At 44.8% G+C, this 16,269-nt stretch overlaps 1 protein-coding gene and 1 pseudogene across 1 annotated transcript in view; both read left to right on the top strand.

Moving 5' to 3' along the window:
• Positions 1-10,300, top strand: part of LOC142569564 (uncharacterized) — a 189,771-nt gene extending 179,471 nt beyond the window's left edge. Inside the window, exon 9 of the mRNA XM_075678618.1 lies at positions 9,995-10,300. Coding sequence (XP_075534733.1) covers positions 9,995-10,101 — 107 coding nt within the window. The 3' untranslated portion in view covers positions 10,102-10,300. The remainder of the gene's footprint in view (positions 1-9,994) is intronic.
• Positions 10,301-11,823: 1,523 nt separating this feature from the next.
• LOC142568109 (U2 spliceosomal RNA) lies at positions 11,824-12,003 on the top strand (annotated as a pseudogene).
• The last annotated feature ends 4,266 nt before the right edge of the window (positions 12,004-16,269 follow it).

Raw genomic sequence — 16,269 nt, 5'->3', positions numbered from 1 at the left:
ATCGAAGATGGCAGCAGAAAACGATTGCCAAAAAACAAGACTTGAGCTTCTCCTATGTGATTGCCTACAAAATTGAGACTGCTGAACCATTATCTAGAAACAGGATAATAGTGACAGGGTGAACTTGTACGCCGAGGAGCACTCCCTTGTATTCTGCCGATGGAAATGAAGAACTGTCAGGACTTCCCTCTTCGGCCGTGAGCTCCCAGTATAGCCAGCTACCTGGTATCCCGCTGGATTCTGCACCCACGTTCAAAGTGGCCCAGTCTGCCGCGCTGCTTTCGCGTCCTTATTATTGCACGCCAAAGAACTTGCAATGTGCCGTGAAGAACCGCAGCGGAAGCTCCCAAAGCTGGATAGGGATCCGTTCCCGTGGCTGGTTCCCGTGGCGGCCCGCAAGCATTGAAGCGCTATGCGCAAGCTGCTCGGCGGGGGGGAGGGACATCGACGACACAGACGCTCTTTTTTCCAGCCAGTTTCGACTTCAAGGAGCCTGCGAAGTGGAACTCATTGTTCGCGTAGCGCCGACATGAAACCCGTTATTCAAAATATAATCGTTGGGACAGGTAGCGTCGAGGACGGGCCCCAAAGTACTCATTTGCCGTAGCCACCTATTGTTGATAGTTAGAAAGTTTATTACCGTAACTTCGCTAATTATGCACGTAATTGTGGAAATTATTCTGGATATAGATGCTGCCAATCCGTACACTCGAATGATAAACATAACGTTACCGTGATTTATATTTTTGTAATTTTAAAAATTTGGTGCAGCTAAAAAAACCTATATATATATATATATATATATATATATATATATATATATATATATATATATATATATATACATATAAGAAAGTGGATTGGAAAACGACCCGGCAGTAGCTCAATTGGTAGAGCATCGCACGCGTAATGCGAAGACGTGGGGTAGTTCCCCGTTGGCGGCAAGTTGTTTTCTCATCCATTTTGATGTCAATTAATTTATTTCTTTAATTCATTTAGTAAGTACAAGTAACTTCCCTTATGTTGTCCTTGGTGCCAATGTATGATGGCTTCTTATGATATGCTTATATATATATATATATATATATATATATATATATATATATATATATATATATATATATATATATAGAGAGAGAGAGAGAGAGAGAGAGAGAGAGAGAGAGAGAAACTGACGATGGTCTACTCCGGAGCTCACAGCGTAGCACCCAGCGCGGAACCTACTGTGACTGGCGCAAACACCTCGGACTACACGGCAAAAGTCCTATGGAAACACATCCGGTGACAACTTACGGTCAAGAAGAGGCAAACTTCATATAAGGGACGTGTCCTAAACCTGAATCACTTTTCGTTGCCCGAGACTTTTAAGCATGTTCTGCGGCGGGGCCCCAAGTTCTCTGGAGTCTTGCCTCCGCCCGGAGGAAGGAATAGCTACAACTCGGGCTTCCGCTGGCCAATGACGAAGAACCATATAGGTGTGTCGCGGAATGCGTTGACATAGTATTGAGTGATACGCTGAGGAATGAGCGTAAAGGGTTTGTTGACCCTTTAGTAAAGTTATATTCCAAAAACAATCTCAGGGTTCTCGCTTCTGATATAAAAAGGTTTTTTTTTTCTTGCCATTAATGATGGTGCCTTTCCGAATAAGCTGTGGAAATTCTGGGGAGGAATTTTAAGCCTGTTTCGGGGAAAATCCAGGAGGTTAAAACGATACTGAAGCTTTTGTTAAAAAAGCTTAACTTAGAAAAGCTTGAGTGTTGAAAAAGCGAAAGGTGCATAGCTAGAAATATTTTTCACCATTAAAACGCACAAACCGGAAATGCCGTTTAGAGGAATAGTATCGGAAAAGGACACCTGGCAGCTGCCCGTGACGATGTATCTCCAGAAGCACCTTTCTGCGTAGTTATAACAGGCCCTTTTTATGTTAACTACTCTTTCATTATAGTGGAGTACCTTAATAGCAATGACCCTGCTGGCTTCACAGCCTTCAGTATTGACGTAGTAGATCTTTATTATTCCCTGCCGCACGAAAAATTGTTAAACAACGTTGAAAAATATGTTGTCGAAGGTAACGATGAACTTGCCTTTAGGAATGGATACGGTATTTTAGTTGAGTCCTTTTTCAGGATCTCCACCTTCTACTTAAAACATACCTTCGTCATTTCGATCTCAAAACTGCATATGCAGAAATCAGGCGTCTCTACAAGTTCGTGCGTGGTGCCAGTTTTGAGTTCTATTTTTATTGGCGAGGTAGACATCTAGGGCTGTAAAAGTCAAACTTTAGGGTGGTATATAAATCTTCAGATATGTGGACGATTATTTTATATGCCGTGTGCATAAATTTTGTTGGGGATCAAGTTTGCTGGCATTATAACCCATGATCTGCAAAACTGGTCCTAGATTTCACGGCGGTGAACTCCAAAATTGTAAAACGCGGAATTGTTTTGTCGCGCCTACGTGCGCTCATGGAAAAAAAAGCGGTGTGCACAAGCTGAGCACAAGTTTGTAAATGCGAATGAATCGCCTTAAGGCCGCGCGTTATTCTATGCACCTAATCACATCAATTTGCGAAAAGGTCGTTCGAAATGTAAAGAAAGAAAAATACGGGCGTCGTCCTTGTGCGCACAATGCAGGAAACACGAATTGCCGAGTTATTCCCTATGTACACATAAAATGTCACATGCCCCAAGAAATGTGGGGAAGTGCTGTGTCCATGGCGTGCGGGTGGTACTTTCTGCACCACACAGGCTTAGCCACAATTGTTCCATTGTGCACAGAAGGGCACAGAGCACATTATTGCGCAATAGGAAATGCAGTCGGAAGCGTGTGAATCTTTTTGCTGATTGTGTTTCAAGAGTGGTGTACAAACACGAATCATGCAGTCTTTGTCCCGGTTTTTTATTAGCCGAAATAAGGTACTATAGTGAGAAATATGAGCGGCAACAAAGGAGCGCGTGTTAGATGGACTCGAACCCTGCTTTGGGTGATATGCAGCATCCGCCATCGGAAACAAAGTGGAAAGGGGGACGCTGTTCTAACCGCCGTTCGCACACCCACCATGCGCCTGTTTATACAAAGGGCGAAACTTCACATCGCCAGCTGAAATTCATAACGCTGATACTGCGGTTACTAATAACGTTGTGCACCGAAGCGTGGCCAAATGTAGTACTGTTTTAATGGGTAAGCCTTATAGAGCTATTTCCCTGGGAAATCTGTCCATCTGTCTGTAACGCCTGACACACTATGCACTGCATAAAGTATATATGGGGTCCTATAGGGCTATACATGAGAATACCTCTTCACTGCGCATGGCTACTGAGAATTACAATTATGACTACATATAGTGAGTACTGAAGAAGTAGGAGCAGTAATTATAGTTAGCAAAAGACTAATAAGATTCACTACGATGAAATTGAGCCTGGTTGTAAATAAGACTCCTTAGGGCTAATGAGGGTAAGGCAGGCTGACGGATAATAATCATTGTTATGAAATAACTGATTATATCATTAACTCTAACGATTTATTTACTTAGTATGATCCAGAGTAAATAAGGCTAAATTAAGCCTAAAAATATTAATTATGCTTACATTATTCAGCCCAATAAAAATAAATCCGAATCATTAGTTTCACCAATTTGGTCATGGCGAAAAGCCATTGCAATACTTGCAGCACACTGCGTGATCCTTCACAGCGTCAGCCGCGGTGTGCGTAACCCGGCCACTGAATCATTGCTTGCATCAGTGCAAGGTGAGCGACTGGAAATAACGCACACGCATTATCGGACAAGCCTCACTAGGGAGTTCTGTTACTGCCATTTGCAGTACCGTAAGTATTGCAACGCCGAAAAAAAATGTCCGCAAGGGTGAGTCGAAAACATATGTATTGGCGCTTGCAAATGTAAAAATTAAGTAAAAATAAAGCACATAAAACAGGAGAGCAGCATCATCCCAACGTCTCGTCGCTTTTCTCTTTTCTGCCTCGATGAAGGCGGTGTCACGCTGAAGGCGCTTCCGGTCTTCTTCTATTGCTTGCCACAGTTGGTCGGAGGTCGCCAAGTCCAAAGACAATTGCACTTTCATACGGCCCCAAACACGCTCTATAATGTTCACATCAGCACCCTTCGCGCACCATTGAAGTTTCACTAAGCCTCGCTCTTCTAAAAGGCAAGCCACGTCCTTCGTAGTGGGAACGGGAGACAAGTGCTGTTGGAAAAAATATTACCCATCTGAATGCGGTCATTTCAACACGTAAGGATCACCTGGTGCTCGACAATGTGCAATGGGCAGCACAGGTAAACCTCCAATCAGTTCTTACCAGTGGACCTATGCCCTCGTGTGAAATCACCCCGCACACGTTCGCAGATGTGCGTCCTGTTGTAACCACCTCCTGGATATCCTTCGGATTAAAGCCGTGCTTCACATCCGCCACACACTCTTTTGTCGGTCCCAGTGGCTACAAAATGCAGACTCACCTGCAAAAAACAACATACTTGCACTCCTCTCGCTCCAGCTGCGGCGTTCAGTAGCAAGCCTGAGGCGAGCTGCTTTGTTGGCTGCTGTGAGAAGAGGTTTCTGAGCGGCGACGCGACTTCGTGATCCTCCTTCCCTGGGCCTTCACCGTACCATGCTCTCCATCGCAGGGTCCAGGCCAAGAGCACTTCGCACGTCATTTACACTTTGAAGTGGCTTGTCGTTCACTGCAGTAACACTGGAAAAGTCTTGGTCATTCGAAGTTCATCGATGTCTTCTCTGGTGCGGCGCATCATCTTGGTCAGCCAGGACAGTGCCGTCGATGGTCTTCAAAAGATGGCTTGTCACGAGAGCAATATAGCGCTCCGTATAACCTCTTTGAGACATTTCTATGATGTAGTCACGCTGTTTAAGAGGCATCGGAGACATCGTTGGCTACAGAATTGCAGTTGACTGTTGTGCGTTGCTCACTGTAGCGTTCTACATAAGTGCTCCTGAACTAACTTTTAAAATAGGAGCCAAGATGTAAAGGTCCCGTCAAGCGGTTGCATGAACAAAAAAATAAAAAGAGCGGGAAAGAAAAAACTAATGACTCGCTTTAAGTGACTGCGGCACATAACCGTCTTATCGGCTGTCGGCGGCCAGTCAAATGCCGCCTAAACTGCCGTTCTCGAGAAACGCAGGTGCAGTGGTTGTGCCAACAGTTAGTGGAAGAGCGCCCCTGCTCTGCTTTCCCGTACACGTTTTCGACAGCGCCATCGGCGTATCGCTCTGACTCGGTTTCGAGGCTGTCACGCGTTCGCGTGTTCCTGCTCATATTTTTGTCACGATAGTACACGCAGGTAATTACAAATATACGTACTATTCTACGTACCTTACACAATTTTCCCACATAGTCCCCACGCCATTTTAGACATTTGTCCCATCGCTGCACTAAACTTGAGAAATGTCGTCTATCAGCGACGGACGTGGCCTCCCAAAACGCTCATTGTCACGCAAGTCAACATGGCCGTTTTGCGAACTCACACCACCATCACCTCACACTTCTTAAAGCGGGACACCTATCCCAATACGTGAGCTGCATTTTCCTGTGGATTTCGATGGACCTTCGTTCGTTGCTCTATAAAAAGCAAATCCCACTTCGTTGCTCGTACGCCGTGGACGTCTGAAGCACAACCGCAATCTTCAACAACTGACAGCAGCGTCGTGCCGCAGAGCTACCGGTCGATAAGGCCGGCCCGGTCCAAGAAAGGTCCCCTGCTGGGAATGGATATGTTCACTTGACATTTACATCTGTAATTAGGCTAAAGAAAATAGGGGCAAGGACTCTCTGATGCGCTCTCGTACAAAATTCCTCTTTCCTGTGGTCATATGTACATTGGCCAAACAGGCCGATCTGGTAACATACGCCTCTGAGAACACAGAGATTCATTAAATGGCGCACCGTCCTCTCTTGCCATTCATTGCCAATCGTGCCAGCATAGCCACCTCTTCGAAAACACGATCATTTCCTTCCGTAATCGTAGCCAAACCACACGAGAAATCTGGGAAACCATCATACCACCAAGAACGCCGTACTGTGCCTAAGCCAGCCATCGGTATTACTGCATGACACACAATTTATTTTCATTAATCGATGTCTAACATGTTCATTGGATGTATGCTGGGTTTACCTCGTCTTGACATGCGCTATGCGTCGAATTTTGAATATGTGTGTATCTTTCCACACATGCACTAGAGATCGATTGTGAGTGAGCGCTTGTGGTGTGCGTTCCTTTTTTTTCGTCCAGTGTCTTGCTTGAGCTCTAAGTATTCTGATAATGTAATATCAACTAGCCCACCTGTCCATCCTAGTGGTCCTCAGCTTCCCAAGCTAATTCTTTGTTAACATTCAAGTTTCTGCCCCATATGGTCCTAGTGCTAGAATGCAATATTTCTACAATTTTCTTTTCAACTATAGCGGTAAGCTCCTGGTCAAGATTTGGTAATGTCTGCCATATTCACTCCAACCTATTTTCATTCACCTGCAAATTTCGTTTTAATGACCAGGGTCTCCTGTAAGTGACCTAGGTTAACGTACTCCTGCTCAGATTCTAGAGGCTCAATGCCGATCCCAAATGTTTGGTCCCTTGACAGTCTATTCAACATTACCTTTGTCCTCTGCATAATAATGTTCAATCCGTCTTTTATACATTTTTGGTTAAAGTTCTCAATAATTTTCTGCAATATGTCCCCAACATTGCCTAAAAGGACAGTGTCATCTGCAAACGGAAGGTTGTTGAGATATTCACCGTTGATCCTCACTCCTAATTATTTCTAATCTGATAACTTGAATGTTTCGCCTGAGCACGCAGTGAATAGCATTAACTCTTTTTTGTGGAACCGTCGTGGTTGCTTAGTGGCTATGGTGTTAGGCTGATAAGCACGAGGTCGCCGGATCAAATCCCGGCCACAGCGGGGCGAAATGCGAAAACACCCATGTATTTAGATACGATATGCATTTACACCGTCAAATACAAACGCACGGCACTAGTGCGCCGACGCACTGGTGCAGTGCGGCGGCGCACTGGTGCAGACGCCGCCGCGAGGGCACAGCAAGACAGCGTAATTCGATTGGCGTAAATGCTGATCTTGCTGATACGACGCGTTTAACTGACCATGCTTAGCGTCTGTGCACGCTTTGCATTGTTCACTTTGCGATACCAGACCACTGTGACCAGCTTTTTCGTGCCGTCATATTGATCTGACTACTGGTGGTGGTGAAAAACATTTATTGACGAGAAGGCCAAAAGTAAAAAAAAAATTTAAAAAGCAGTGTTGTGGGCGGCCTTCGGGCTGCCGGTTATGGCGTCCGCTACTGCGCAGCAGGCGCGGAGCACCGTAAGACAGTCACTTGCTGGAAGGAAATCCTTGCGCCGCATTCATGAACGCCTACGAAGGCATCCTTAAGTGAGATGAGGAAAACATACCTAGAACACCGCACGAAGCGACTGAAAGACGTGAGTGACGTGATTTTGCCCAGGATTATGTTAGTCTGCGGTTTAGAATAAGCCCCTCATGTCATCAAGACGACGATATGTGTTGTCTGCTGCAGTTTTTTATATTTTTTTTCGTCTGGTCTTCCAATGGCATGTTCCCTGTTACTGGGCATGAAAAAAAAAGTTTTTGTTTCGGCGACGCAAGTCTTTGGCGATCACGCATAAGTGCCTCGATATGAGGTGGTGACCTATAGGGTCTAGTTCTTTTGATCATGAACGCGCTTTACCAATTTATAACAAAGAAACCTTGGCGCACGTCACATTATGTATATTGAATTGTCAACTTCGTGCCGAATTGAAACTATGATCAATATAATAAAATACTGATGCTACAGCACGGAAGAAAGCCAATCCTGCTACAGCAACACGTTTTGGTAATTACAAGTAGAGTTTTTTAGTCGTCCTTGTTTCATTTAGCACGCAGAATTACAGCCTCAAAACCTTATGAAAAAATAATCATTCGCAGACTCATGAGCGACGTAACGCTCAAATTAGAAAACTTATGATAGCATACTCATAACACACCAATTGCAAACTTGATGGTTGTCAGAGAGAGACACCACACTTCTATCTGCTACCACCCAAAAGAGTTATATGAAAAGTATAAAGAGTCAGGCAATTGCGCGCTTAGAGAACCACAGCCCACTGTTTACATCTGAGCAAAGGTTGTGACCAAAGAAATATATTATTCATTGGTAAACTTCATAAGACTGTGATGAATTCTCGCAAAGGGTCTGCACTGGCGATGAAATGTGGATTTACGAAGCGACATGAGCTGAAGTCGCAGACAACTGAGTGGAAAAGGCAACATGAGGTAAAAGGGAAAATGCACGTATGAACAGTCAAAAGAAATCAGTCACGTTCATCGAATTTTCGGCTGACGTGGCATTGCACGAGACGAATTTGTACTTGAATGTCGAACTGTAAATGCAGCTTTTTTACGTGAAGGTCCTGCTGCGTCTGAGAAATCGTGGGAGGTGCATTCGACCAAATTTGTCGAAAAAAGGGGGCGGGATTCTTCATCCTGATAATGCCCCTGGGCATTCCACAATGATAGTGCGTCAGTTTTTGGCACACAATTATATCGCTGTACTGGAACACCCTCTCTAATAACCGGATTTAGCCCGTTGCGACTTCATTAACGCGAAGCTTTCTTTGCATCGTTCCTGGACTTGCCCAGTGCTGCTGCTAACTTAGCAAATAGCTCATACACATTCCAAAGTTTAGTACCCCTACAGGTTTGCCGCCTCGCCATCGTCGTTATATCATTGTGGTCATGCCATCATCGTACAGTCGTCATGCTGTAATGATCATTCCATCGTCGTCATTCTTTGGTAGTCATTCCCACGTCATCATTCAGTTGTCGTGCCGTCGTCATGATGCCATCGTGGTCTTTGCATCATGGTCATTCCGTCGTCGTCATTCCAGCTTAGTGACTCTATTGTCGCCATGCCGTCGTCGTCATTCATTCGTGGTCACGCCTTTGCGGCCATTCTGCCGTCGTCATTCAGTGATAATCATACCGGTGTCGTCGTGCTGTAATAATCATACCGTCGTCTTCACGCAATTACCGTCATTGCGTTGTCGTCATACAGTCGTCGTCCTTGAAGCATTGTGATGCCATTTTCGTCATGCCGTCATCGTCATTCTATCGTCCTCATAGCGTTGTGGTCCGAACATCGTCGTCATGCCAACGTAGTCTTCACTCCACAGTTGTCATTGCGTTGTCATCATGCATTCGTCATCACGCCCTTGTTCTGTCATTCTGTCATAGTCCTTTCACTGTCGTTAGGCGTTGTCGCCACGCTGTCGTCGTCATTCCTTCGTAGTCATTCCGTTGTTGTAACACAATAGTTGCATTGACGTCGTGGCCGTTACAGCGTCGTCACTCCAGTTTTGACATCCCATCTTTGTCATACCTTCGTCGTCATTCCTTCGTCGTCCTGCGTGAAATCTGCATGTTCGAGCGCCACAATTTCGGTTTGTGTTGAGCGAGGAATTTCACAATGAAAATGTGTCTGAGTTGATTGTGTGCTCTACACTTGCAAATGGCCGTTAAAGAAGAGCAACGTTCTTCCCAAGCATCAAATTAAGCTTTGCTTAAACCATTTGCCTCAGTGTGTGGGTATACGAAATGTTTTCTTCTACAAATGCAAACTCGTGCTCGGGAGCGATATTTGGGGATGTGGCTCCAATTCAAAAGGAAACGGCATCACTGCTGTAGCGCTTAACAGAAAAGGAATTCCGAGGGGGCTCTTAACATTAGAAGAGGTGGAAGCACTGTGTTACGTCTGATGGCAAATATCTTGAAAGAGACCACATTAATGTATGTGTAGGTTTTTGAAATTAAATTTTTAATGTACTACATGAACTCTTGGACATACTTCCGAAACGCCACAATTTTCGTCACTCTTCCTTGGCGAGGTGCGTGTAAAGGTATTTGCTATACTGGTATGCTAATGCCAATATTCTTCGCTGTCTTTCCAGATTTGGATGCCAGCGCTGAGAATTGCGAGTTCTACACCTCAACTTTCAAATACCGTGGCGCAATGAAGTATTTCAGCGCACCGGTACAAGCGGCTCCCACATCATAGTCGCCGGAAGAACATCACGTGCTTCGAGTGCTTCTTATTTCTGGACTTCTGAAACTTTGAAAGGAAACTTATCACTCACTTATTAAGAATGCGCAACACTGCGCATGCTTGCACATGCCCTCACTTTTCTTTTTTTTTTGCTTTTCTCTTCCTGTGCCGATGTTTTCAATGACGTAAAAATAAAATTATTGGAAAAATGTATCTCATTTATGAAATTTTCCCTACTACAATATTTTCTTGTTTTACTTATTCAGCTATTTCAGTTTTATGATTTTACCGTATAAGAGAACAGCTGCCATAGAAGTGTTTTTTTCCTAATAACAATCGGTATAGGGACCCTTTAACAAATTTGTTGGGTCGCAAAAGTGCGTACTTTACCATTGTATACGTTAATTATGTTAAATAAACTTTCAAATAAACTTTCAAGGAACTTCCAAACTTTCAAAAAAGATTCCAATGAGCCAATTATCTGATTTCATTATTTTTCTTTACCGCTAATTCATGTATTAGTGTTCAGCATGAGAAATGGAAATTTAATGCAGTGTTTTTGTTAACCTGCGTTTCTTTTTCGTTTAAAAGCTTACGATTCTTGAAGGTCTTGTAATATATAAAATGCATTTTTTCGCTGTGAAACAAGTTAGCACCGGTATATGGCATTTTTCTTTTCTTTTGCTGTCCTTGTCTCTTTATCTAAAAATAATAATCAATGTCAAAGCTAGCGTGGTCTATATTCTAATACTATGCCTGTTTAATATTAGGAAACAACGAACCTACTGTTCCCTGTAAGATAAATGAACTTGTAAAAGTAAATACGTTTATAAATTTATAGAAAAGCACGTTTTAGCCTGACTTCACCAAGCAATTTAGTACAATGTACCCTTTGGTCATAAACTGCACGATAATGACTTTGAAATTTTTTGATACTTTAGAAACTCATGTCCACGGAGGATCTCAATGTAAACTAAGCGCTAAGCTTCGAGCTTTAAATTTTAACTTGTTTGTTGTATTTTTCAGCTGGTGCATATTGAGTTATAGTAGACATTCTTCTTTGAATCATTGCAGAGTTTAAGAAATCCCTGTTGCAAAAGGAGCAAACGAACAAGCGCTCATATTCATTCGAAAAAAAAAGTTAAGTGCCATTGCACTTTTTGAAGGTGGATGACCATGGAAGCTGTGTATGTGGGCCCCTTCATGACGAACTGTCCATTGCCGCGCCTCAAACGCCATATGCACATAAATGGAAGGCGAGGCGCGACTAGTCGCTCCTCCACGATGTTGAGCGCGAGAAGATGATGAGGCACCGAGGCATATACATACCCGTGTACTGTTGAAAAACGCGAAACGACACATTTTTCTAACAAATATCGGCACGTAGAACAGACACGCAGTTCACCGCACTCCGAGGGCACAAACTGCTTCAGCTGAGCCAAAGCAATCCTGCGTTGGTCGATGTCCCGCAGTGCAGTAATGGCTGTACGGTCACTCAAAAACCACAAGCGGTCACACAAAATTGGTTCCCCGTAAACTCCCTCTGAAGCGCGGCCGTTGCTCCGGGGAAATGTCCCAAGTTTACGGGATCGGGGCCACATGGACGGTTCGCATTTCTTTTCACCTCGCGGTGCTGGCGGGCGGCACGCTTTCGGGACCCACACCATGTGAGAGCGGAAGGAGATAGGCAAGCGCTTAGAACGTTGACAAAGAGATGGCGGTGCAAACGTAGACATGGCCGACGCGGGTCAGAGTGTAGTATGTGTTCTTATCAGCCTAATTTCTCATATGGGTTGTATTTGGAGCTAAGACATTAAACTTATTTTTGCAAGTTTTCAGAGTGCTTAAACCCTGCTTCACTTCCGCTGCGAGTGGGCCCGGTATTGTACTATCTTCGGGATTGGCCCATGTATACGGTGAATTTCTCGCTTTACACCGCTCTATGTTAAAATAGTGTTAAAATCGATGTTAAAAGTGTTAAAATCGCGTGAATGTGGCCGGTAAAACTTATTTGGAAGCAGTACATTCTGCTAGCTCCATTTAATATTTGTGAAGATGCCATTTACACAGCATTGAAAGCACATTCTACTTTTGTTGAAATATGGCAACAAGTGTTGAAACGTTTGGAATATTGCTCACTGAAATTTATTTAGACTCTATTGTCTTGTAATATGACGATTTATTCTAAGACACCAGACACACTCGAGGTCGCACCGGCAGTACACAAACGGTGATCGCGGGCACAGCAGAAGCAAGAACGTGTTTTTTCGTCCTCTTCTTGACTAGAGTCTGTTAAACATTTGTTGGGCTACCACTGACGCCGCATTGAATGCCCATAGTGCTTTTGTTAAGGTGGAATTGAGACCCCTTCAAAATCAGCCACTTAAGTATACATGAACCTTTACAGAGCTCCTGAATTGGCTGTTGATTTATTGCGGAAAAAGTGCCATCATATTCCCCATGTCCACGCGCGAATGGTGTTTTTTTGTTAGAGCTTGCCATAACGTCAATAAAACCACGTATACTGTCTTGAAGAACTGTTATAGCTCAGTATAGCTTTTGGGATGTGGGCCCTGTATCTCAGTTTCGGTTAAACAGGTGCAGGCACGTAATGAGTAGAAAAAGGCACAAAAATAACAAAATAGGACAGGTGTTCAAATATTATGGGGTTTTACGTGCCAAAACCCCTTTCTGATTATGAGGCACGCCGTAGCGGAGGACTCCGGAAATTTCGACCCACTGGGGTTCTTTAACGTGCACCTAAATCTAAGTACACGGGTGTTTTCGCATTTCGCCCCCATCGAAATGCGGCCGCCGTGGCCGGAATTCGATCCCGCAAAATAAGACAGGTGCATACAGCGTGTCCCAACTATCGTGCACTAAGATTTAAAAATGTCCATATGCCACGCAGCTGGACAGAGCTAAGTAAATGTTGTTTGCCCTCGCTTGAAGACACTCAGATGATTTATTGCGCTCCGCCTAAATACCAAATTAGTACTAATTATTTATTCAATTTCCCAAATAATAAAGTTAGATGGAATGTTTCAACGAGAAAATTGTAGAGTAACATGAAAAACTCCCGATACAGCTTTCTCTTGTTCAATACGTATTAGATAGAAGTTTTTTCCGAGCGTGAAAGAAGCCCGCAAAACATGCAAAATTTGGGGCGCCACTGGCCGCTCGAGGTCAATTACTTGGAAACGTGCCGAACTACATGTGCACTTTCGGGGCTCGCCAAACCGGGGGGGGGGGCTGACATGAACTCCCTACGCGACAGATGAGGGCAGGATAACCAGCCTGTCTGGCGGGACTGGTAACACGGTCGACGCTCACCTGCGCACCACAATTGGAAAACGTCGACGAGGGGCTGCGGCCGGAGAACTTGACCGATGCTGAGAAATGGTCCATACCTAACTGCTCCTCCTCGCCCCGGAAGTTCGGAATCGCCGGTGAACCCAATTTGGAGGCCACGTAGAACACTGATGACGCTTGTAGTACCCTGCCAACGAGCTTCGCGTGGCCAATTCAAGATCATGTGCACTGAAGAACGTACGTCAAACAAACGTAACATAGCGCTGCCCTACGTGCAAGCGCAGGTTGTTCACCCTTGACTCGCCAAGCTTCTACTATGTCAAACTCAACCCTGTGATTTTTACTTTGTCAATTTTGACAAAGCAGATCCAACCACTTTTCTAAACAGCTTTCGATATCTCCTCGAATACCGACAAGACCAGAGTGGTGTTGCCGTTGTAAAAGAATCGGAAAAAACTAAGCAATCAATGAGAACAGTCACTATAACTACACACAAGCAAAAATTTGAAGCGACAAGGATGTTTTCCCGATCATAACCATACCTCGTTATTCTAAAGAAGGACGATAATACGTTGGCTTACCGAAACAACCGGCTCAAACCATCCGCGTTCGCATTTAACTTGCCCTTTTTGTAACGAATGTTGTAGTTATATTCCTGGAGATAGACTTCATCTGAGAAAGCGTCCGTTCTCACGGGACGTGTCTGAGCCAGGTCAGAGGACACTGGTCGGTTTCGAAAGTGAACTTTGTTCCGTACAGATAACAAGATAATTTCTGAACCGCCCAAACTGAGCAGGCACATTCTTTCTCTGAGGCGCGGTACGTCTCCTCTCTGCACGTTAATTTTCGGCCAGCATACTGTCCCGGATGCTCCTCCGCGTCTTCGCCCACCTGGCTGAGGACGACTCGCAACCTTGGGGATAAGCGTCGTAGTGAACGATGAATTCTTTAGGATAATCCGGGGTCCGAACCGGTGCTCCTGAGCTCAGAAGGCTTTTCAGATCCTGAAATGTGCTTTCTTTTGCCTCATCCCATCGAGCCTTTTCGGGCTCTCCTTTTGAGAGGGTGTCTGTCAGGAGACATGCTACCTGGGCGATAATTGGAATATACCGCTGGTAATATCCTACGAGCCCCACAAAGGCCCTGACATCCATCTTAGTTCGCGCTTGAGGAAAGTTAACGATAGGTCCCATCTTTAGTTCGGAGGGCCGCCGCGTTCCTTGTCCTACGACATGGCCTAGATCGGTAACTTGCAGGCACCCGAAGCTACACTTTTCGGCCTTTACCGTGAGACTCGCGTCTTGTAGAGGGGCCAGCACTTTTCTAGGTGCTACATGTGTTTGTTCCGGCTGTCGGAGAAGATGGCCACATAATTTAAGTAGGGGATCGCAAAATCTAGTAGGTGTTTCAAAACAACATTCATCAGCTTGGAAAAGCTAAACAGCGCGTTATCTAGCAGCGAACTTAACAAGATAGGTCGAAATGTGCCAAGCATGGACGTAAACGCTGCGTAGCGACTTGAGCTTTCTGACATGGACACCTGCCAGTGCCGCCTAACTAAATCGATTGTTGAAATGTACTGGGCTCCGCCCACCCGTTCAACTCATTCTTCTATGTCAGGTATAGGGTAAATTTGGTCTCTTGTAATTGCATTTAATTTCCTATAGTCCACGCTAGCACGCGGCTCTTTCCCGCTCGCCTCTACGAGAATCATCGGGGAAGTGAAATCACTGTCTGCTGGCTCAGTGATTCCTAACTCAAGCATTCGTTTGATCTCCACTTCCATTATTTCTCGCTGACGAGGTGAGGCACGGTAGAGTTTGGATCGGACCGGTTCGTCTGATGTCAATTCAACCTCATTATTAATGAGTGTTGCTCCCGCCTGCCGGCTACTGAAGCACTGGCGAAATTGCTGAAAGAGTTTCCGGAGTTGGCTTACATGATCGGCAACGAGACCCAGTCGGTTTAGAGACAAATTCAGGTTGTCCTCTATGGAGCATTTCGCGTCCGTCACTGTCATTAAAACTGGAAGTTCGACCGCTACTTCTTCGACGCATTTATCCCCATGTTGGCTATCTCTTCGGTTCTAAAATAAGATTTCATTAAGTTACAGTGGTAAATGATTCATTTATTCAATTTTCCGAGAACTTCTAGGGCGTAGTCAGTCTCCGAGGTCTTTTCAGTAACCTTTACGGGTCCATCACTGTACTTCAAGTTTGTTTTTTGGTTAAGGCCTTAGAATCATGACCTTGTCACCTACATTAAATGTTCGCCTGCGCGCATTTCTGTCATAGTACGCTTTCGCGTCTTCCTGGGCCTCTTTTAGGTTTTTTTCACCAGTTCTTGTGAAACACTTAAAGGATCCAGCAATTTTAAAACATAACTCGCCACTCACCGTCTGGCTTTGTCCTGTTCCTTCCCACATTTCCCTTGACGTCCTGAGAGGGGAACGGATCGTTCGACCGTACACCAGCTCGGAAGGAGTGAACCCCGTTTTTTTGTGTGCGACCGTTCTCGACGCGAACAGATTTGCGGGCATACAGACCTCTCAGTCTGCTTTGTGTTCATGGACTAATGCACGTAACACTCTCTTAAGCATCGAGTGCATCTTCTCAACGCTGTTTGACTGTGGAAGACTCTGTAAGATCGTTTTTGGCTAAGCAAACGGCCACCATAAACGTCGTACAAATCAGAAGCAGAAAGCACAGGCTAGGCAACATCGGCACCCCACAAGGATCCGTGCTTTCGCCGCTTCTTTTCAACATCTCAATGCACGATCTCTTCAAAAAACTCTCGAAAGTCTCGGAAGTAGGGGACGCGATTTACGCGGACGACATCACCATTTGGTCCGCGAGCGGCCCGCTAGGC

The sequence above is a fragment of the Dermacentor variabilis genome, chromosome 1 (assembly GCF_050947875.1).
Source record: "Dermacentor variabilis isolate Ectoservices chromosome 1, ASM5094787v1, whole genome shotgun sequence".
Lineage (NCBI taxonomy): Eukaryota > Metazoa > Arthropoda > Arachnida > Ixodida > Ixodidae > Dermacentor > Dermacentor variabilis.
This window is presented reverse-complemented; position numbering and strand designations above follow the sequence as displayed.